At 36.6% G+C, this 25,357-nt stretch overlaps 1 protein-coding gene across 2 annotated transcripts in view; it reads right to left on the reverse strand.

Annotated features, from left to right (window-relative positions):
• The window catches only part of LOC124803722 (dynein light chain Tctex-type protein 2B-like), a 103,227-nt gene that overhangs the window by 29,031 nt on the left and 48,839 nt on the right, over positions 1 to 25,357 (reverse strand). For both annotated transcript variants that reach the window (XM_047264695.1, XM_047264694.1), the window contains exon 3: positions 21,349 to 21,482. In XM_047264695.1, the coding sequence (XP_047120651.1) occupies positions 21,349 to 21,482 (134 nt within the window). The remainder of the gene's footprint in view (positions 1 to 21,348; positions 21,483 to 25,357) is intronic.

Below are 25,357 nucleotides of genomic sequence, written 5' to 3' on the forward strand. Positions count from 1 at the left end.
TATCATTCTGCCTGCAAAACAATGGCAAGTTCAGGTAACAATGACGGAGGTGATAGTAATCACACATCTTCTCTCCAACATAAACCACAAAGACTCAATAATACTGAGATCTGGTGACTGTTGTGGCCAGAGGAGATGTGACAATTCATCACTGTGATCACAAAACCACCTTGGGAAACAGTATCAACACTGGGGAACAAACACTGTCCCATGGGCTGGACATAATTAGCCGAAATGGACCCACAATCCTTGGCAGTAATGTGACCTTGCAGAGAAGTCATGGGGTTCATGGAATACCATGATATGGCAGCCCCAAATCATTACTGACCCCTCACCATGATTCATTCTTAGGTTCCGCAAAATCAGCCAGAAGTTGGAAACAGTGTGAAACAAGATTCATCCGACCAAATGATTTTCTTCCATTGCTCTATAGTCCAGCTTTTATGGCTTCAGCACCTTGCTTCCTATTACAGGCATTTGCATTGCTGATGTGTGGTACTGCAATTCCCTGCTCATGGAGTTCTCTTTGTGTTGTTTTGGTGCTGACAGGATTTGCAAGTGCGACACTCAATTCTGCAGTGACTTTTACAGCTATTGGTCCATTCATTTTTCATCACAGTCCTCGACAGTGATGGTCCATCACAATCACTCAACATGCACATTCACTTGCATTGTGACAGGATGAATGATATGTTTTTGATTTCCCTGTATGGAGTATAAATCTTCTATACATTGCCATTTGAAACAAAAAACATTTCAGTTACCTTGGTTATGGAAGCATCCACCACACAAGAAGCAAATCTTCGCCCATATTTGAATTCAGTTAGCACCAACACAATGCACTCACAACTACACAGAATGCTGTTCTTACCATGACTGACTCTTGCAACATGTTGAGGACATTGTGCAGTAGATGATTGTGGTAAAACAGAATAGCACACACTGTAGACTTTGCTAGCATTTAAGTTCAAGCACACATTTCTCACAGTGTTTCATTATTTTTATCCAGCCCCTGCACAAGCGCATAATGTTAATGTAAAATGACTCATTCCATGACATTATGATCAATGGTACACATGACCCTTGAACATGAAACTAACTATCTTGACGAAGCAGAGAATATGGGTCACTAAGTACAAAATATAATATTTCTTGTGACTGATGCAACCTTATGATGAATGCTATTTTTTACCAAAATTTAAACTGACAACTTCTACTTAGTGACCACTTTATCACATAACACAGGATGTCAAAGAATATTATTTATTTTGTTTTTCATTAAAGCATCAATATCTGACACCTCTTTCTGAGCAGTGCTTACTGAAAGACAAACTTTTAAGCTGAAGTCTGTCAGTGGGGTTCTGTGGATAGATTTTCTTCTCTTCACTACTGGAAAAAAGTTGCTCGCACAAGTACATAGATACAACATTTACATAATGGTAGATGATGTCTTCTTGTGGGAATTTACCTTGATGAAAATTCTTATAAAAGTCTGCCAGAATAATTTTGTTATGAAACTTATCATGCAACTGCCTGTCACGCCGTTGGTCTATAAGTTTTAACAGTAGCTCAGTTGCCACATTGTCAATATCAAGTGAAAAGATGCGTGAAAAGACATTAAACTTTTAATTTAATTTTTAAAAGTCTCGGAAATCAACATAAACTGCCAACTGAGCAGTATCAGAAACATCTCTGCACCAATCCAAGGAAAAGAAATGTAATACTTTGTTTTGCCTCATGAGCACTACCTTTTCTGAAATGTTATTGGTTATTTCTTGAATTCTTAGTCATATGAAGAGAGGACTAACCAGCTCTAACTCTTTTCCAGCCTCTCAAGAGCTGCGTGCTCAGCTGTAGATACCAGACATGTCTATACACATTTTTCTTCAGTGAAAATGAGCAATGTTTTGGCAATTCAAAAAGCAGTCTAATGTGCTCAAATTGCCGCTGCATTTGTTGAGTCCCCCCCCCCCCCAAAAAAAAAGGTCTTTTCATGGCGAAAATGTTAGGAACAATTATTCAGACATGTATTTCTCTGCTCCCACATGAAGAATATTTACTTAAGTCACATCGCCGAATAGTGTTTTTATAATTTTTGCATCTCCAATTCTCAATGTTCACCTCCTAAGTGTCCATAATCGTTTGCATGAAAGGTATTGAAATGTCATTGTAAACTGAATTTTTTCATTTTGCTCGGACCTATGAAGCTCACAAAGCATCTCAAGACACCACTGCATTTCATTAACATATAAACATCCTGCAATGAACTGTTGTAAAACTGATGCTGGTGCATCTGACTTTGGTTTTGAAGTGTCTGACCTAGTCATCGTGTCGCTTTTCATCAATTTAAACAAGAGCTGCTCTCCACTTAAAAGTATTGTGCCCTAAGTATTTACGATCACATCTAATATTATGTCAAACTTAACAATGGTCACACGTTTGGAGACAGCACGCTGTTCATATTTCCCCTGCATTGCATAACGACATCTGACTCCCCCATTTTACCATGACTGCCCTCTGTCCAGGCAGAAAGTGAGCAAGACCATTTCTGCTAGCTTAACCACCTCCTGAATAGGCCTGTTAAAGAACATTTGAAAACATGGTGTGCTGGTGAGCACTTCAAACACTAATAAATCCACAATCGCAACAGTTACCTCATGCAACCACTACAGTGCACAATGGAAGAACCAAGGGTTGCACCAGAAAGAAAAACCAGTGACTGATGGTGGGTGATTCTGGAGGTATTGTCACCTTTATCCACAAACCTATATCCTTACCTGAGAAGTAAAGGAGTGTGAATCCAATTTCTGTAATTTTAACTTGAAACCTTATTTGTAAGACCCATGACCTGCTTCATTTGTTGATGAAAAGTGTCAGTTATGTTTCTGCACAAGGCTGATTTAAACAATATGGCCATGCACACCTGACACCTTTCATCCAAAAATGAAGAAGTTATGGTCTTACAAATAAGGTCTAAAGTTGAAACAGCAGAACTTCAACGTACACCCCTTTACCTCTTGTGTATGGACATACTAGGTAACGAATAATGTTCTGATTTACTATGCCTGTCAGATCACTATTTAAACATGTGGATAGTAAGGTGGAGGATTATAAATTAGCAAGTTTTTATTGCAAAATCAACATGGAAACAGGGAGAAGTGTCAAAGTATAAATCAAAACCACAGACATAAGTAAATTCTGTACAGATTAATATCTTGAAATACACATATACAAAGTGATAATGCCTAACTGTGCACCTATAACTACTACACCCCACTGAAAAATCTTGAGAAGTTTTAGAAAAAATTGACATACTAATGCCTGTCAGATCACTATTTAAACATGTGGATAGTAAGGTGGAGGATTATAAATTAGCAAGTTTTTATTGCAAAATCAACATGGAAACAGGGAGAAGTGTCAAAGTATAAATCAAAACCACAGACATAAGTAAATTCTGTACAGATTAATATCTTGAAATACACATATACAAAGTGATAACGCCTAACTGTGCACCTATAACTACTACACCCCACTGAAAAATCTTGAGAAGTTTTAGAAAAAATTGACATACTAATGCCTGTCAGATCACTATTTAAACATGTGGATAGTAAGGTGGAGGATTATAAATTAGCAAGTTTTTATTGCAAAATCAACATGGAAACAGGGAGAGGTGTGAAAGTATAAATCAAAACCACAGACATAAGTAAATACTGTACAGATTAATATCTTGAAATACACATATACAAAGTGATAATGCCTAACTGTGCACCTATAACTACTACACCCCACTGAAAAATCTTGAGAAGTTTTAGAAAAAATTGACATACTAATTTACAATGATCTACATATTAATTTTTTAAAGGGATCTGACGAAATATTACTTTAAATTTACAGTCTAGTAATGGTAGTAAATTTTCCCAACAAAATTATGCACTTGGTAACACATTTGTAAGTGAGAAAAGAACCAACATGTGGATAGTAAGATGGAGGATTATAAATTAGCAAGTTTTATTGCAAAATCAACATGGAAACAGGGAGAGGTGTGAAAGTAGAAATCTTGAATAAAGTATATTTTGGTCCATTTTAAGTGAAAAACACAAACTACAGAAATTCTATAGTTTTAATATACTTTGTGGCCATTTTTCAGCCCATTATAGTTGGAAATGTACTTGTAAGTTTATTAGTTGACAGCCAGTTCATGAAAAACATAACCCCCCACTTCCCCTCCCCCACACACATAAACATAAAATTGTTCTGCCAAACGGAGGTGGAAGAAATCATTAACATCAATTTTTAAAATGGCTTTCAGACCATTATGATAAATTACTGGTATGAAAACTCAGAATTAGGTGTAACTAGGAAAACCTATAGATCACATACTGATGTTAGGACATACATAAGACGCAATCAAATGCTCTACAATCCAGAACCAGTATTTCAATCAGGTGAAATCGCAATGAGCATTGAGGCAATCATCCCATCAATGCACCAGGTTGAAGACACCTGTTTGGTAGGGCGTCATGTCCTGCTGCGTGAAGGAATCTGTAACTACCTGGTGCACAACCAGGGGAAAGATAAGGACTATACGGCAGGTGCTCGAATGTCTTGCACTTGAGTTGGTGTAACTTCTACGTTACAACATTTGCGGTGTGGGGACGTGCATTATCATGAAGCAGCTCTCCATAGTTTATGTATCCGCATTTACCACATGCATGTCAGAAAGACACCCAAATACCGCACTAATCCCTTGCCTGCATGTTGGTTCTTATATAACAACATTGGAGTCACTCTACATTACCTACATGCTTCAGCAATGCCCACAAACAGAAACTTTTTAATCATCTCCTATAACTTATCATGAAACCTGCAGAATATCACATGGAGTGAGGTATATAAAATGAGGCATATAAATTTTAAATTTCACGAAACGCATTAAAGTGCTATACAGCAAGAAAAGAGATCTATAAAAAGTAAGCAGGGCAAGCACAGATGAGCACTTGCTTTCATATTACAAGCAGTATAGCAGCACTGTTCTTCATTGAAAAGAATTAACACTAACGTCAAAAAGTTGGCACATTATGTCATAAATTAATAACTCTAACACTAAAATAGAAATAATATGCAGAGTGGTCAGAAGAGAAACTAGGAACCCTGACAATGAGCAAGATAATTTAGCAATTAACGAAAATGACAAATCATTCATGACAGCACAAATGTAGTCTCTTTAAGGATTACTTTCTAAGATTAATAGAGAGAGTCATTATAGTCAGCTAAAAAATAAGCCTTGCATTGTAATTGCATTATTTGGGATGAAAAGTGCCACAAATATTCAATCAACTCTTCTTTCAAAGAAATCAGGACAACAAATAACTCTCTTAAAACCAAAAATTCTCATGTGGCTGATAACTAGGGACCTGAAAATGAAGTGTCAATTTTTGTCAAAATTCACATGTATTTCTGAGGAAATTTGCATGTATTTTTGGGGAAAATTGCATCTATTGTTGGCAAAATTATTGTAATTTTTTGTTTGTAGATGATGCACAAAATGTCAAGCAACGTTCCTCAAGATGAAGTCTTAGTGCTTTGAAACTGACTGTTAAAAAAAAAGTGGTGATAGAGGAGCTTTTTGACTATAAAGTTTGCTTTTGTAAAAACTTCAAGAGTTTTTTTTTCCTGAAATGGTCTTTTCTTGTGTTCTTCTTTTGACTCTATTTAAGCTTTCAACACATGCTTGTTTCTGTTGAGAAGCAGCAGCATTTTCCCACTGCGGACTGAGTGCTTATCCACTTTAAGGTGTTTCTTGACATTACTTTTCTTTTGGCAACCAATTCGATAATACCAAATTCTGCAGAATATTAATTTTGACCTTCCATGGGCATTCACAGTCATATGACCCATATCTGACAATGCTACAGACAGAACCAACAAGGCACTTAATTCTATTCAAATTTTAAGGGAATAATTTCAGCATCATTGAAATTCATTGACAGATTTTGTTTTCTGGTCACTATAGTGAAGACACTGTAAAATGGCAGTCTGCTGTGAGTGTAAACAAAATAGAATTATGACCACCAGAGCCGAAAAGAGTGGTGCAGGCAACCAAGCCCTGCCTCCCTTTCGCAAGGCAGCATCCTACACCTGTGTTCCACAAAAGCAGAACTGACACATGGTCATACAGATTGCAAATCCCTTCTGATATAGTGATGGTTGTAATTGAACTCCATGACAAATCAGGATTAGTCGCTTCACTCATTTCAAAATAAGAAAAATAACAATGAAAAACTCACAAGATAAACAATTCAGTAATGGCCATTGAACAATTGCATGCTGATATTAGCAGTGGCATGTATGAGGTAGTTAAGGGCCACGAGTATTTAATGAAACATCAGTTCCTATGCCACACCACCTAAAAATGTCTGCATTATGCCAATAGCTAGCAGACAAACATACGTATTTCTTGTTCTAAGGCTCTATGTCCCACAGCTGAGTATTACATTGATTATGTGGTGTGTATCATAAACAGACCAGACCATTCAACTGCCTACAACTGATGTGGCACCAGGGCATGATACACTGTTGTATTCTTCCACTTTTTCTTTGCAAACATTTTCTTACACACATTACCTTTCCTATCTTTCCAAATCACACTCTCTCAGATGATGTGCAATGCTAGCAACAAAAAACTGGATATATTTTTGGCATATGCATGCAGAAAATAAAGCCATTTAAAATTACGTGTGATGCAATAGTTTGTGTGGATACAATTTGCTATGAAAGAATGTCTATTATGTAACTCTGAATTTTTGCATTTTGTGGAATATCACATTTATTGCAAAAATGCTAATTTCTCAGGTCACTAACGACAAAATTTTAAACAATATACTAAAATCTTATTCTTCTGAAGTAGTATTTGTGCTTGGGCATAGTTTTAATGCACTATTTCCAAAACCAAAATTATGCCAGTTTTAAAAGGCAGGTATTAGAACATATTAATAGTCATTGACTTTATTCACTTTTAATATCCTTACTTCAGAATGGTTGAGCATATCTCCAATTATGGTAAGATATCATTCCTTAGTTCATTGAGACAAAAGTTTAGAAAACTCATCAGATCCACATTTCAAGTGGGATGGAGGTTTTATTTCTTTTTGAATCTGACCTGATAGGCAGTCATGCTTCGAAGATGTGATCTCAGCTGTTAGTTATGCAAAAACTGGCATTCAGCAGAATCTGGTTTGCCTGCATACCTAGAGGGGACATGCAATATCTTGAATGGGCAATCCCTCTTTACAGATTTTCTCGAACAGTTAAATTTAGCAAAATTTCCTTTGTAACTGATTGCTGATAACAGAATCAGAAAGGCAGCTTAATAGCATTCATTAATGGAATACTTAAAAATATTCTGTGGTAATATCACGCTTAAGCACACAAAGTATTCACACCATAGAAACACACCAAGTGGTCCAAGAAAAAAAAATTATATTTGCTGGGTGAATTCCCCGATGTTTAATGCCTATTAAATTAAAAATATTTTTTTAAAAAAATTATTGTTTATTATTTTGAAATGGTGGCCATATTTGTTCCAGGCTGCATATGTTTTTTGTATTTGCAAGCATCTACATTATTTATAATTATTCAGTAGTGGATTGTCCTAAGCCTTTCAGATAAAATGCGTTTAGTTCAACACACTCTGGGCTACAAACTAACATCATTATCACTTAGCTGAATGTATTCTTTAATATATTTTTAATAGCTCAAAGTTATCAGCCACAAATTAAAAAAACTCAATTTTTGAACAGTAGTTTTCGAAAGAAAGATTAATTTCTCAGCTTTAATATTTTTTCTGCTATTACACTGTATAGTATAGTTACTTTTTATAGAGTATCAATGGTGAGCAGCTTACACTTTAAAAAATACACCATTTTAAAAAATGGATTTTTATTAATTTTTCCATTTTGTGGCCTGCAGTATCTTCGTTGGGGGACCAATTAAAAATCTGAAAATTTCACAGTTAATATACCTTTATGATATCAAACTTCAGTATAAATTTCAACTTAGAGATTCAATTGGAAGTTATGGAAAAAAAATATAAACACGAGTCAAAAATACATTTTTTAACATCTGCAATATCTAGGCTTATGGAATAAAATATATCAGTTACAGTATATAATATAATCATATCTATGACTACATAGATTATAAATTCGCTCAGTCACCATTGTAAATTCCATAGGAGACAGCTTCCTTAGTACATTTTTAAGTGGCATCCAAACATGATCCTTCTCAATTTTTTTAAAAGATGTCCTTGGTCCTGGAGGGTGATAAAATACAACATGTACATCTTGGTTTTGAAAGTCAATATTATAAACTTTGCTAATCCACGACTATTCATTGTAAACACAAGCCACAATGTCTTTATTTTGAAGAACCAGCTGTACAAGTTTTCCACACTGATGAAGTTCACTATCAGGCAAAGTTGATGTGGTCTTACACTTCAGCAAGTTGTGTGAATGGAATACAAAACAATGAAAACATCGAGTGCCTTTAATCTTCTGACAAGTGTTGTACCTTTCCTTCAAGACACTGTCATTGACTTCCTGTATTTCCTCACACTGTACAAAAACACAGGTAATTCCTTTGATATGTTTTTCACAGGATTCAAACATTTCTTGAGGTGTTATGATATGATTGTCACAGGTCCACTGCAGACTTGCTTTTGTGACAGCTTGCTTTGTTGTACCCCCAACACCATCACAAGCATTCTTCCTATGGCATGAAGTGAAAAAGTGCCATTCTTCATCAAACCCAAAATATTCTTAATAAAAGGAGATGTTGATAATTTTTTTTTTTTTTTTTTTTTTTTTTTTTTTTTGAAGGGTGATGCTCTTTAATGTAGTTTGTCAATTTTAGTTGAAAAATGTGCACTGCTGTAGTGTAGTTACTTATAACACAAAAGCTGTGGCTCATTAGTTTATCTTCATCTTTATAATAGAATACAAATGGATGAACTGTGGCCTGTTTGTTTACCCAGTGGTGCCCTTGTACTTCATCTTGAACAACAATGGAATAATTTTCTGAAAAGTCAGCAAGAACTAAGCATTCGTCAGCTGCCAAGGTTCGCTTTTTGTCTTTCAAAAATTTACTTTGAACTTTTGCAATAAAATTGTGCATTTTTAGATTTTCGAGGCTAGCCACCAACACTTCAAAAAACTCTTCTCGTGATTTTATGACTGTCACCATTTCAGTTGTGTCTTGTGTCACCCACTGTTCGTATTTTATATTGTCAGATATCAAATTATCTTCTTCAAACATGTCAAGTAAGGCTTGTTTGCCTGGACAATCTTCACACTTTCCCTTGATCATACAATTGTAACTGTCAGTATTGCATACCAAAACTTCCAACTCTAAGATAGTCAACTCTAAGATTTGCCCCATCACCTTTACGTTCTGATGATACAAACAAATACATGCATTATGGGTGCCAGATGCCCCTGCAACAATACACCATCAACTCGCAAAACTTTGCTCTTCCAATTTTAATGTCAGGATTTTCTTTTTTAAATTCAGTGAATAGTTCATTTAAAATTACACAATATTAACCTTTTTGTCTCTGAATCTTAGAACCATTTTCTTTCACAGAAAAACAGTCTTTTTTGCCAGACATCAAACGGCTGTTATTGTCATCATCATAATACTTAATAACTTTATTGATTGTGTTTTCATCTATCAAATTAGATGGACTTTTCTTCTGTAATTTTGGTAAAATTCCTTGTTCTTTTACTAACTGCCTGGTTAACTTAACAAGACGTTCTGCCACATTAAATTCATCACTAACTTTTGCTTGACTCCAAGAATTTGGCAGTTAACCTATAAGCTTAATTTTATCCTCTTTTTTTGAAGTACTGCATTTAGTTTTTAGTTTTTCTATCAAATCATCATATTTGGTTGGTAAAGTTTTAGAACTTCCACCTGTTTTAGAACAAATTGTATTTTGAAATGAAACTTCCAAATTCTTTTTTACTGTAGCTGCCACTTTCTCAATTTTTGTATTCAAGGCACTTGGTCTTTTATCTTGACTTAGTTTCCTAATTTTACTAGCATGTGATATACCCAGGATTTCACAAGCTGTTTTAATGGTTGCTGGTAAGTCACAACATTCTGTATCTGAGGAATCACCACCCTATCTCTTGTGAATTACAAATATCTCAGAATAACATGTTGGACACAATGATTTCCCTGGTATGAGATTGACAAAAGGGCTTTTATTTTTAGGATAATGATCAAATGTTATTTCTCGTAGACTTTTTGCTATAGGTTTCTTATGTTTCTCAAAAGGGTCCATGCAACACTGACAAAAAGGTGATGAAATTTTTGAAAAGTATTTCATTTCATGGTACTTGCATGTTGATTTGACCTCTGGGCCGACTCGTAAGTAAAACAACACTTTTTCTTCTTCACTGTAATCTTCGATTAAAATAATGTCTTTAGGATACACTCCATACACAGTTTTATGACATGCTTCATTAATAATAATACCAACAGAACAATGAGACACCATTTTTCAACTGCACACTTCAAGAACTTCTAGCTAAATAAGTGTGAGTAGACAATTGTTGGTGTAAGGGGGAAGACAACAATCAGACTTTTATAGGCTTGCAGATGCAATTGTTAGCCTGCTGAAACAATTACCTCAGCATTGTTTCGACAAATAATCACTAGCTAGTGTAATGTGGTGTGTTATATTATGTAATTGGTATACTTTATTTGACTAGCCGACCAGATATCGCAGATTTAAAAAATGTATTTTTGACTTGTGTTTGTAATCTTTTTTCCATAGCTTCCAATTGAACCTCAAAGTTGAAATTTATACTGAAGATTGATATCATAGAGGTCTATTAACTGTGAAATTTTCAGATTTTTATCTGGTCCTCCAACAAAGATACTGCAGGCCACAAAATGGAAAAATTAATAAAAAATACACTATTTTAAAAAATGGATTTTTAAGTGAAAGCTGCTCACCATTGATACAGAGTGTAACAGCAGAAAAAATATTAAGGCTGAGAAATTAATCTTAATATTAAAGCTGAGAAATTTATCTTTCTTTGGAAAACTACTGTTTAAAAATTGAGATTTTTTAATTTGTGGCTGATAACTTTGAACTATTAAAAATATATTAAAGAATACATTCAGCTAAGTGATAATGATGTTAATTTGTATCCCAGTGTGTGCTGAACTAAATGCATTTTATCTGAAAGGCTTAGGAGAATCCACTACTGAATAATTGTAAAAAATATAGATGCTTGCAAATACGAAAAAAAACATATGCGGCCTGGAACAAATATGGCCACCATTTCAAAATAATAAACAATAATTTAAAAAAAAATACTTTTGTGACTATTAAACATTGGGGAATTCACCCAGCAAATATATAATTTTTCTGAGAGGGTCAAACAATCAGTGCTGGACCACTTGGTACGGATTGACCCTTAGATAAAGTTCAAAAGAATGGGTGCACTAATAACCAAGGACATTCCGATACTATGCTTTTGTTTCAGTACCTATCAATACAAAATACTCAATAATTGCACAGTATCTCAAGAAATATCAAAGGCACAATCTGTATCACCCCAGGCCGGGAGGTTACCTTCTCAGTCTCAGATGTTATTGAATTTAGCATATGTTAAAATTCACGAGTAAGTAAGAAACAATTGTTTTTTTTTGTTTTCTCAAAAAAAATTCCTGCCCCGCAATACAGGCCTCCAAGGATGACACTGTGAACACTATGTTGCAGATTCAAATTTTTAAAACATTTTTTAAAATTCTGTATCTCTGTAACAATTCTAGATATTTTGTTAGAGTTTCTTTATTTGAAAGATAATTGATTTATGATTACAATGGTATCCTCCGTTTGGACATATCTGTCAAAGTTCTTCCACTGTTGCCTTTTGAATTTTTTTTATAACTAACAGATATTTTTTTCCCAAAAATGCCAGTCCAGAAAAGTCAGATTTTTTTTCTGTTGATTAGTACCATGTAGTACTATATTTTCTGTAAAAGAGAGCTTCCACTTTTATGTTGGACAGGTTTTTCTAAAAAAATCTTTTTTTAACTTTCAAGGGTAATGTATGTCTTCATTGAAGTCATTTCTTACTAATTTCTTTGTTACAATGTTTATTTCTATTGTCTTTGTTGCAGTTTTTTCTTTTCAATTTCATTGTTGCAGATATTTCTTACTTTGTTGTAGTTCCTTGTCAGTTTCTTTGTTGTGGTTGTTCATTGCCAGGTTTCTGTGTTGTAGTTGTTCAGTGCTAATTTGTTTAATGAGGTGGCTTCTAATAAATCTAAGACCATCCAGTGAATTCTGTGTTTTTCTAAGGAATTTGCCAATTGACACAGTTGCAGTGTGTGTGTGTTTTGTGAAAAGGACTGTTGGAAATGCCTCCTGACTGGGGCCACAGGAGAGTGAAGTGTGCTGACTATTTGCATATCCATAAAAGAGTAATATATAAGACAAACAAAAAAACAGACTTTGTTCAGGTTGGGAATAAGTGTTCTCATTTGAAGACTCTGTTTCAAAGTCAAGATGTTACCAGTAACGAATTTTTGTGTTCTAAATATTTTGACAGAATAACAACGATAGTATCTGAGCAAGGTGAAGCCTTCCATAGTGCAGGTGATGCAGATTTTGCGTCAACAGAGGAAGCATTAAATACCCTGAATCAGTCAACTACAGAGGTATGTGTTAGTCCTGCTAAGAACCTGTGGTCAGTGAAGTCGATTCATAAGCTCTATGCATCAAGAAAGCGCAGAGAAATTACTTAAGCTATGGATGAATACACTACAGCAAAACTGAACACACACTTCAAAGCAGAAATTCCATCTTCAGAAGAAAATGAACCAAAGCACTGTTGCACCTCTTGCCAGGAATTTTTCACAAATATCAATTCAGCTGTTGAATATTGTGCTTCCTACAGTGAAAAGGTGCAAGTTTTAACTATTATTCCAGAGACATTTTCAAAGAAAACAATTTTGAACCACGTTCCATCAGTATCAAAGTACATGGTAAACAAATCAAGAAATGTGAGGTTTGTAAAAGGAGTCTTTGGAAGACCAGATCCCTATTATGGTAGTTCTGTAGAAGCAGCTCAAGTTCGAATAGTGCAGTCATTTTACCTGAAAGATAAATGGGACTGTTCTCGCCAGAGTGCCAACAAAAAAGACACTATAACTGTAACAGCTGAAGGTCAAAAATTTTTGAAAGTGAAGAGCTACATGACTCACAGTATTAAAGAAACTTTTGCAATTTATAAGAACAAGAAACTGCAACAACAACACATTGCAGAAGTGAAAGGGTGTGTATAGGCTGAACAACTATGTTTAGCGCTTCACTGTGATTTTGGTGAGAACTAGTCTGTAATTCTCCCACAAGAAGTATAAGGGTAAAGACCAGGTTTCAATTTTTACAGGAGTGACATACTTTCAAAACAAGACCACAAGTGTTGCAGTTATAAGTGATGACACAGGACATGACTCAGCACATGCTTTGCTAGCAATGCACAAAATTCTTCAACTGCAAACAGGGACAGAGAAGATCATCATTATTTCAGATGATGCTCCTAGTCATTTTAAAAATCGTTACCAACTGTTTGAATTGAGTAAGTCGCTTGCGCCAACTGACTGGGTATACCATGATACTGGTCACGGGAAGGAGTCTTGTAATGGTGTAGGAGGCCTGCTGAAGCACCATGCTACAAAACATAATTTTTCCAGACCAAATACAGCTGTGATTCAGAGTGCTGAGGATTTTATGGGAGTTGTGAAATCTTATACATCCAAGCCCTCATTCCTTTGGCCATAGAGGAAATCGGAGAATTCCGTGAGCAGAAAAAAGAAGAAAGGTCCTAACAAACTACTCCTGTGAAAGGAATTCAGAAGACACATTTTTGGACTCAAAGTGATGGGCGAACTTTTATTGCATGCACTTTAAAGAGCAAGAATGAAGAAATTTCATTCATTCGGCCAACACATCAGAAACAGCAGGATAATATTCAGATTCACAACCTGAGAAGGGGGATGTTTGTGGCGTGTGTGTATGACTGTGACTGGTGGATTGCAGACGTTATAGACACCTGTTATGAGTTAAACGAAACTGTAGTGAACTTTATGCTACCACATGGACCCGCTGCTGGATATAAGTTTCCAGCTGAATGGCAGCAACAATGCCATCAGTGTTCACTTCCTGTTCAAAATGTTTTGAAGATTGAAAGTGCTCCAGTTCCTATTGGTTCAACAGGTAAGCATTAGTCTATATCAAAGGAAGATACTGAAGCAGTGGAACACATTTTTAGTTCATTGACTGGTTAATTTTAGTATAAAACTGAGTGCACAGAAGTTGCATAAAAAGAAATATTTAAGTGTTTGGACCTTTCACATCCATTTTGGAACCATTTAAAATGCTTGAAAAATGAGTCTCTTACTCATTTTTCAAAACTAAAATTATGTTAAATAAGGCTAGGTTTTGAATTTTATGGACCTATTTTGTGATAATGTGGTAATAAAATAGGTTTTATGTATGGCAAAAATTTCAATTGTTTATAAAACCTGTTCAACCTAAAAGTGGAAGTTCTCCTATAGAACTATATGGTACTAATTAACAGGAAAAAAAATCAAAATTTTATGGATTGGTATTTTTAAAAACATTTCTTCATAGATTATAATACAAGTTCAGAATATTACAGTAAAAGAACTTTGACAGGCAAGTCCAAATCAAGGATTTCTTTGTAATCATAAAGCTATTGCCTTTCAAAATAAAAAAATAACAAAATTTCTAGAACTGTTCTAGAGATACAGATTTTAAAATTTTTCCAAAATTTGCATCTTAAAAATGGTAAGCGCAGTGGCATCTTTGGAGGGCTGTATCTCGGAGCAGAAATTCTTTTGGGAAAAAATATATTTCTTACTTGTTGTTGTTGTTGTGGTCTTCAGTTCTGAGACTGGTTTGATGCAGCTCTCCATGCTACTCTATCCTGTGCAAGCCTCTTCATCTCCCAGTATCTATTGCAACCTACACCCTTCTGAATCTGCTTAGTGTATTCATTTCTTGGTCTCCCTCTACGATTTTTACCCTCCACACTGCCCTCCAATACTAAACTGGTGATCCCTTGATGCCTCAGAACATGTCCTACCAACTGATCCCTTCTTCTAGTCAAGTTGTGCCACAAACTTCTCTTCTCCCCAATCCTATTCAATACTTCCTCATTAGTTATGTGATCTACCCATCTAATCTTCAGCATTCTTCTGTAGCACCACATTTCAAAAGCTTCTATTCTCTTCTTGTCTGAACTATTTATCGTCCATGTTTCACTTCCATACATGGCTACACTCCATACAAATACTTTCAGAAATGACTTCCTGACACTTAAATCTATACTCGATGTTAACAAATTTCTCTTCTTCAGAAACGCTTTCCTTGCCATTGCCAGTCTACATTTTATATCCTCTCTACTTCGACCATCATCAGTTATTTTGCTACCCAAATAGCAAAACTACTTTACTACTTCAAGTGTCTCATTTCCTAATCTAATTCCCTCAGCATCACCCGACTTAATTCGACTACATTCCATTATCCTCATTTTGCTTTTGTTGATGTTCATCTTATATCCTCCTTTCAAGACACTATCCATTCCGTTCAACTGCTCTTCCAAGTCCTTTGCCGTCTCTGACAGAATTACAATGTCATCGGTGAACCTCAAAGTTTTTATTTCTTCTTCATGGATTTTAATACCTACTCCGAATTTTTCTTTTGTTTCCTTTTCTGCTTGCTCAATATACAGATTGAATAATATCAGGGATAGTCTCCAGCCCTGTCTCACTCCCTCCCCAACCACTGCTTCCCTTTCATGCCTCTCGATTCTTATAACTGCCATCTGGTTTCTGTACAAATTGTAGATAGCCTTTCGCTCCCTGTATTTTACCCCCGCCACCTTAAGAATTTGAAAGAGAGTATTCCAGTCAACATTGTCAAAAGCTTTCTCTAAGTCTACAAATGCTAGAAATGTAGGTTTGCCTTTCCTTAATCTATTTTCTAAGATAAGTCTTAGGGTCAGCATTGCCTCACGTGTACCAACATTTCTGCGGAATCCAAACTGATCTTCGCCGACGTCTGCTTCTACCATTTTTCCACTCGTCTGTAAAGAATTCGCGTTAGTATTTTGCAGCTGTGACTTATTAAACTGACAGTTCGGTAATTTTCACATCTGTCAACACCTGCTTTCTTTGGGATTGGAATTATTATATTCTTCTTGAAGTCTGAGGGTATTTCGCCTGTCTCATACATCTTCCTCACCAGATGGTAGAGTTTTGTCAGGACTGGCTCTCCCAAGGCCGTCAGTAGTTCCAATGGAATGTTGTCTACTCCCGGGGCCTTGTTTAGACTCAGGTCTTTCAGTGCTCTGTCAAACTCTTCACGCAGTATCATATCTCTCATTTCATCTTCATCTACATCCTCTTCCATTTCCATAATATTGTCCTCAAGTACATCGCCCTTGTATAGACCGTCTATATACTCCTTCCACCTTTCTGCTTTCCCTTCTTTGCCTCGAACTGGGTTTCCATCTGAGCTCTTGATATTCATACAAGTGGTTCTCTTTTCTCCAAAGGTCTCTTTAATCTCCCTGTAGGCAGTATCTATCTTACCCCTAGTGAGATAAGCCTCTACATCCTTACATTTGTACTCTAGCCATCCCTGCTTAGCCATTTTGCACTTCCTGTCGATCTCATTTTTGAGACATTTGTATTCCTTTTTGCCTGCTTCATTTACTGCATTTTTATATTTTCTCCTTTCATCAGTTAAATTCAATATTTCTTCTGTTACCCAAGGATTTCTACTAGCCCTCGTCTTTTTACCTACTTGATCCTCTGCTGCCTTCACTACTTCATCCCTCAAAGCTACCCATTCTTCTTCTACTGTATTTCTTTCCCCTATTCCTGTCAATTGTTCCTTTATGCTCTTCCTGAAACTCTGTGCAACCTCTGGTTCTTTCAGTTTATCCAGGTCCCATCTCCTTAAATTCCCACCTTTTTGCAGTTTATTCAGTTTTAATCTACAGGTCATAACCAATAGATTGTGGTCAGAGTCCACATCTGCCCCTGGAAATGTCTTACAATTTAAAACCTGGTTCCTAAATCTCTGTCTTACCATTAGATAATCTATCTGAAACCTGTCAGTATCTCTAGGCTTCTTCCATGTATACAGCCTTCTTTTATGATTCTTAAGCCAAGTGTTAGCTATGATTAAGTTGTGCTCTGTGCAAAATTCTACCAGGCGGCTTCCTCTTTCATTTCTTAGCCCCAATCCATATTCACCTACTACGTTTCTGTCTCTCCCTTTTCCTACTACCGAATTCCAGTCACCCATGACTATTAAATTTTCGTCACCCTTCACTATCTAAATAATTTCTTTTATTTCATCATACATTTCTTCAATTTCTTCGTCATCTGCAGAGCTAGTTGGCATATAAACTTGTACTACTGTAGTAGGCGTGGGCTTCGTATCTATCTTGGCCACAATAATGAGTTCACTATGCTGTTTGTAGTAGCTTACCCGCATTCCTATTTTTCTATTCATTATTAAACCTACTCCTGCATTACCCCTATTTGATTTTGTGTTTATAACCCTGTGGTCACCTGACCAGAAGTCTTGTTACTCCTGCCACCGAACTTCACTAATTCCCACTATATCTAACTTTAAGCTATCCATTTCCCTTTTTAAATTTTCTAACCTACCTGCCCAATTAAGGGATCTGACATTCCACGCTCCGATCCGTAGAACGCCAGTTTTCTTTCTCCTGATAACGACATCCTCTTGAGTAGTCCCCGCCCGGAGATCCAAATGGGGGACTATTTTACCTCCGGAATATTTTACCCAAGAGGACGCCATCATCATTTAACCGTACAGTAAAGCTGCATGCCCTCGTGAAAAATTATGGCCATAGTTTCCCCTTGCTTTCAGCCGTTCGCAGTACCACCACAGCAAGGCCGTTTTGGTTAGTGTTACAAGGCCAGATCAGTCAGTCATCCAGACTGTTGCCCTTGAAACTACTGAAAAGGCTGCTGCCCCTTTTCAGGAACCACACGTTTGTCTGGCCTCTCAACAGATACCCCTCCGTTGTGGTTGCACCTATGGTACGGCTACCTGTATCGCTGAGGCACGCAAGCCTCCTCACCAACAGCAAGGTCCATGGTTCATGGGGGGGGGGGGGGGGGGGGGGATTTCTTACTTAGTCCTTCATTTTAACATATGCTAAATTCAATAACATCCAAGACTTTGAAGGTAAGATTTTTTCCTAGCCTGCCTGAATTGATATGGACTATGTCCAAAGAACCAGTACTGGAAATATTGAATGGTGTTGAGGAAAATAATAACCTTTCACTATTGGTTTAATTAGAACTAAAACATATGGAATCTCTACCCAGCGTAAGAGAAACAAGTGGAGTAGTAAAAATTAAATACTATTTGTAATCTCTAATAAACATATCACATTTCAGCAACATATACCAATGTCTACCTTGAAAAAGCGCCTCAAGTTGATTGTAAACCCCAGCTGCTTCATGTAATATAGCATACTTCCCATATGTTGCCTTGCACTCTACGTAAGTTATTATGCATTCGATGAAAGCTTAAAAACACATAAGGAATCAATACCTTTTGATACTATCGATATCGCTATTTTTGTTCCAGTATTACTGAGGTTTTGAGAAAATTTAGATATTGGTCAACCCACCTGCATGCTTCCACAACATAGCAACCTAGGAAGCTTGGCTGATTGGAACAGCTGTCATAAGACTGCACTGGCAGTCACAACTTGCACACTGTCATCACAGGCCAATCCTGTCAGCCATCAACGCGGGACGCACTATGCCTCCAGCTGTTGCCCATACCACTAGTGCTATATTGACACATAGTTGACATGGATTCAGAAAACATTGTTCTTGTGAGACGCATCTAACTACTCACACAAAGTGATGAGTGTCATCAACTAGGAATTTAAAAAGGATCCCGTATTTCTAGATTTCCAGAAGGCTTTTGACACTGTACATTACAAGCAGCTAGTAATCTAATTGTGTGGTTATGGAATATCGTCTCATTTCTGCGACTAGATTTGTGATTTGTTGTCAGAGAGGCTGCAGTTCACAGTAACTGATGGAAAGTCATCAAGTAAGACATTACTGATTTCTGGCATTCCCCATGGTAGTGTTATAGGCCCTCTCTGCTCCTTATCTATATAAATGATGTAGGAGACAATCTCAGCAACTGTCTTAGGTTTTTTGAAGATAACGCTGTCATTTACTGTCTAGTAAAGTCATCAGAAGATCAAGACCAATTGCAAAATGATTTGGATGAGGTACCTGTACGGCTTGAAGGTTGGAAATTTACCATAAATAAAAAAAAGTGTGCGGTCAGCCACATGAGTGCTAAAAAGAATCTGTTTAAGTTCAATCAAATCTAAAGGCCGCAAATTCAACAAAATACCTAGGAATTGCAATTACGAACAACTGAAATCAGAAAGAACTCACCGAAAATGTTGTTGGGAAGGCAAACAAAAGACTGCATTTTATAGGCAGAACACTTAGAAGATGCAACAGCTCTACTAAAGAGATTGCCTACACTACACTTGTCAGTCATCTTTTGAAGTACTGCTGCACAGTTTGGGATACTTACAACATAGGATTAACAGAAGACATCGAGAAAGTTCAGAGAAGGGCAGCACATTTTGTATTATCGAGAAATAAGGGAGAGAGTATCATAGACATGATACAGGATTTGGGATGGAAACCATTAAAACAAAGGCATTTTTCATTGTGGAGGGATCTTCTTACACAATTTCAATCACCAAGTTTCTCCTCCAAATGCAAAAATATTTTGTAATCAAAGAAAACAATGAGGAGAAACTTCCGATGTGATCAAACTCAAGACTTTTATCAGTCTTGGCTCTTCAAACAAGTTCCATTGGGACGACTGGGCCTTGGTTTCAATGTCATACCCATATATTCAAGTTTTTTAGCTTGTTATAATCTTCTTCAGAAGTTTGCAATGCCATTTTTGGTCAAAATTCAACAATTTCAGAACAAACTTTGTTTCTACATGTTCCAAGCCCAAAATTTGCAAAAAAAAAAATTGCTTGGCACGAGCCAAGGGATATGCTGACATCATCAGCAACCTATCTGATCGTGATTTTCCAGAACCATTTTCTTTAATTCTTCCACATTGTCATCAGTAATTGATGTGGTAGGGCATACAGGTTTATACAACCCACAAACTCCTGTCTTACTCACAGTAGGTTCACCAAAAGCCACAGTCAATATTTTGATGTAGCGCTACACTTTATTCCATTTTTCAACCAAAATTTAATGCAAATTCTTTGATCCATCTTTTTTGTAAGCAAAAATTTGTTGAGCACTCGAAGACATATATAACCTTATCAACTGTCAACAAAATACGAAACATTCAAAACAGCTGAAAATGCAGACATACATCGGGAAGGAACATGTATACCAACAAGATTAAACAAATTTTTTTGTAGATCTTATGTGGAAAGCCAACAAAATTAAAAAATTTCCGTTACTTTTCGACCACACTCGTGTACAATTTGTTCTTAAGAACTGTTCACAATTTGAAAGTAACAGAAATAATAATAGTATTCACAGATATAACACGGGAAAACTGTCTCCAGTATTCACAAACTTTTATTTTGTACTGAATGAAGCAGAGTATGCAGCTGCGAAAGTATATGATTACCACTCTAGTGAATGAGAGGTAGTGCTAGACTATGAAATAAAGTTGAAATCATTTTTACTTCTACTCTCTAGGCAAATTTACAAGTAGATCCAATTAATAAATCGAAATGGTAGTGTTAGACAATGAAAGTAGTTTTCAAAATAAATTGAAATTATAATTCTTTCTTCTTTTTTGGTGAATTTATAACTGAACCCAGTTCCTAAATCCAAATGTAGGTAATATTAACGTAAAATCAAATTGTGTATATGGTCAGTATGTAACACATTTTTACTGATACAAATATATTAACTTTATAACCAACTGGCTTGTTCCATGTCATAATGAAATATCACAAATGTGATCAACAGAACATGCAAATAACTAAACTAAAATTCTTCCATTAGTTTAAAGTGCATTGTGCATCAAAAGACCATCCAGTCACAGAAACAAGTGCCAAACCCACCATGAGGAAAGCTCATCAAGTGTGGATCTTGCATGATATTTAGTTATCAGAGTTCAAACTGGCATACTGAGAGAAAGACAAACAATGTATTCAACAGCTCAAAACTTACATTAATAAATGTATCACAAGCATAGTTGTCTGCATCTGCATCCCATAAACATCTTGCACCAATTTTCACACCAGCTCCATGCTGCTCACAAATAACCACTTGCACAATATATTTGTACTTTTTGAATGGCATCTCTGAAATTAGAAAAAAAGATAGATTAAGACAAAAACAGCATCAAAACATGGCTTCAAGAATAGAAACAGCACTGCATGACATTCTAAATTTTAGTATTAGCATAAACAGTGATGGATAATGGACATAACACAATGTAACAAAGCTTCTCCGAAATTTTAACAGATTCTTCCTCTCTTTCTTTTCACTGCTTTAAGATAACAATTCTAAACTAAAGATTCTTTCTGTATTTTAGCCGCAAAACTGAATGTTTTGATAACATCCAACATCAGAACAAGTGGACTTTAGACATTATTTTGTATTTAAGTAACATTCCACACTACTTATTTTCTTTATTACTAAATGTAACATGGTTTAACTAAAACTGACAAAATGTTACATAAACAACATTATCACAATAGCAGCTATCTCTGCTGAATTACTGTTTCCCTCTTGTTTGTAAATGTTCATAATAAATACTTTTTATCATGCTTTCTAAACAAGTTTTATTACTATGAAGTGTGTGAGAAAAGTAATAAGACAAACAACACTGGGAGTGATCTGGCAAAGCTGTGTTTTATTTACTTGTACAGAACAGGTGTGTTCATCCCTTCCAAATGGTCAGTCCAAGTTTCAGCTCTGTAAAGCCATCACAAGCTTTTTGAGAGCACCATCAGGGAAGTTGTGTTTTTGTTGTGTGTTACAATAATGGTACACAAGAATTTAGAGCAATGTTATGCAATCAAGTTTAATACAAATCTTGGGGAATCCACAAATGTGACCTTCAAAACATTGCAACAGACCTATGGAGCACATTCCTTATCAAGTGTACAAGTTTTTTATGATATAAATCATTTTTGGAAGGCCGAAGACATGTTGAATATGAACCTTGCTCAGGAAGATCTTTAACTTAAGAAGCTGATGAAAATGTCAAATGTGTGTGTGCTCTTGTGAGATCAGACTGACATTCCATTAAGGGATTTTTGACCTCAAAAGGCATTCCTGTTGTTCCACAGCCCCCATATTCAACCTATCTGAGTCCTTGTGATTTTTTTCTTTTCCAAAATTGAAAAATGTCTTAAAAGGACATCATTTAGGGTTTCTGGAGAACACTCAAAAGAATGTGACTGGCATGTTAAAGGTCCTACCAGTAGAAGCCTTTCAGTGCTGCTACCAAGACCTGTTAAACACTTTCACTACACATCAAATTTTGACAAAAGAGATGCACATCACATGCAAGTGAACACTGCATCATCAATATGCCCCAAGTCACAAGGCCACTTCCATTACGGAATTTTTGACCTCAAAAGGCATTCCTGTTGTTCCACAGCCCCCATATTCAACCTATCTGAGTCCTTGTGATTTTTTTCTTTTCCAAAATTGAAAAATGTCTTAAAAGGACATCATTTAGGGTTTCTGGAGAACACTCAAAAGAATATGACTGGCATGTTAAAGCCCAGTATTCACCTAGTGAAATGTGGGAAACCACCTGTACCACATTCATCCTAGCCAGCAGAGTTGCTCTTGCTGTTAATCCGCCAGGCAGATATAATATGGGGTTGCAGTACCTCCCCGACCCAGATGCGGTGCTTTAATATGCACGGCTATCTGGATGAGTAGAAACTTCACACACTAACTGATAAAATTAGTTGACAGACATAATACATTTATACATATTTAGGCCAATGAAATGTATATGAACTGTGGTAGTGTGCCTATGTATGCCACCATCAGAATTGCAGAGCTCTTACTTGGCACTGCTGGTCAGAGATCAAAATGAGAGTGCATCTTCACTTGATGCCAGCACCACCACCGGCTGTGTGGAAACAGCCACATGTCAACAGTGCAGCCTGCTCTCTCTTGCATTGGTCATACTCAGTGAATGTTCTCCTTGCCAACTAGGACAGTTCCATGATTCTGCTATAACGTACTTTGCCTGTTAATGGATTTCATCTGGGCTGTCTTTTCCTCTGTTTCAATGCTTACATACAAGTGTAATTCTGGTGCTAAGTCACTGCTGTTGTATGGTCTGTGTACCCGGGTGTTATAATGAAACTACTGTTACTACAGGTTTCGGCGACAAGGTCGTTTTTATATCAGCATGTGCTCTGCAATCACAATGGATTCAATGTGGGTTCAGTTGTTACAACAGTAGTTAAGCTTGCTCTTTCAGTTGGTTATGACTTTACAGGGTATTAGGACCCTTTCACAACTGCTCTCTGCACATCCTCCTGTGCCACCAGCATTTCCACATTTCAGCAAGCAAGGAAGTTTGGGACTCATACGAGCAGTGTTTGCAGTTATGGTGAAATGTTTCATTTTGCTTCAGAAACTTGCTGTGTTTACTGATCCTGCAGTGTTGTAGTTTTCTCAAATGTGTGAGTTGCTCAGTACTTTTAATCTTAAGCAAACCCTTGTTGTCGCTTCCATATGGACTTCACCAGAAAGAATGGACAATCAATCTCCTCACCTCCAATGTTCAAAGTGGAACTGAGGTTTATTTGTGCTTGTTGTTATTAGTCCTATGCTGACTGCCTGATACATGAAATCCTTGTCTGTTCTGCTCTGGACAGGGAGTGCGATGGGAGGCATTGCATTTAAAAGGTACTAGAGCCGGCAATGTCCTGGTTATTGCTCAGGCATTCAAAGTGTTACAGTCTGTGAGTGAATAGTTTAAGGTCATAATGGACATAGCGGTGATGAGTTTAGTTCTACAGCATATGTGTCATTCACTGACAGACTCGTCATTTTCATCTTGTTTGCACCATTTGCAATCTGACTATGACTCTACCTGACATAGGTTTTCCTCATGTCCTGATTGTTTCCAGGCACAGTGTATGGCTTGCCACAAACATGACCTTGTGGCGGCTGTCTGTCATGGCTGTCCGTGTGGCAAGACCTCAGATGCGGATTGTAGAATTTCTGGGTTTCCTAGTGTCATGCTAGTGCACAACCATGAGCTGTTTAATCCCAATAAGATTTATATTACCCTGAAAATTCAGCTACAGCCATTTCTTTTCCTGGTCAATACCAGAACTTCTGTGTCTCTTATGAACCTTGAAACATATTGCTTGGACCACCCTTGTCTTTTGTGTATCAATTGTTGTTTGCTTGGTTACATCAATAAGCCAATTCCTGTATACCATTGTACGCACATGCTGTACAGCATTGTGAATGATCCTACCATTTCCCAGTTAAAGCAAAGTGTTCCATAATGTGCAAACTACCTCGACATTATTGTCATGGGTTACACAAGGCAGGGTAATCGCACTAACCTTCAGATTCTGTTCACCAAATTGCAAGATGCATGCTTTCCATGCATTCTGCAGAAACGGAAGTTTTCTCAAACTGAGATCAAATATTTGGGCCGCCTACTTTTGAAGGACAACATCAAGCCTATGATGCACTATGCAGTGGCGATTGATTAACCTACCAAAATTGCGGAATCTGACGGTACTTCAGTCAATTCAAAGTCAAATGGAATTTGAAGAAATTTGGAGGAGGGTATTTCGGTACAGCGATAAGCTAGGGCTTCAACCACCTTTGATTGTGCTTCACCTTCACTAAGTTACAATGAGCAACAAGTTTTTACCCCATCCTGCATAAGATGAAGCTGTCTCTGGTGCCGCATACCAGTTCCATTACCTTGTTGTGCTACCCTCATCCACCACTAGCCCACCTTTCCTACTGCCTCTTCCTTGTTTATCCCATTCATTTCAACAAAAGCACAACGACATTACTGAGCTTGAACAAGTACTCTGAGGTACTTTCAAGTTTGTAAGTTGAGCTTCCACCTGCAGTTCTTGTTTATATGTCTACATACTACTCAAGACATCCACTGCATGAATCTATTCAGTTCTTCATTCGTATTTCATGCAGGACTCTTCAACATCATGTT

The sequence above is a fragment of the Schistocerca piceifrons genome, chromosome 1 (assembly GCF_021461385.2).
Source record: "Schistocerca piceifrons isolate TAMUIC-IGC-003096 chromosome 1, iqSchPice1.1, whole genome shotgun sequence".
NCBI classification, from domain to species: Eukaryota; Metazoa; Arthropoda; class Insecta; order Orthoptera; family Acrididae; genus Schistocerca; species Schistocerca piceifrons.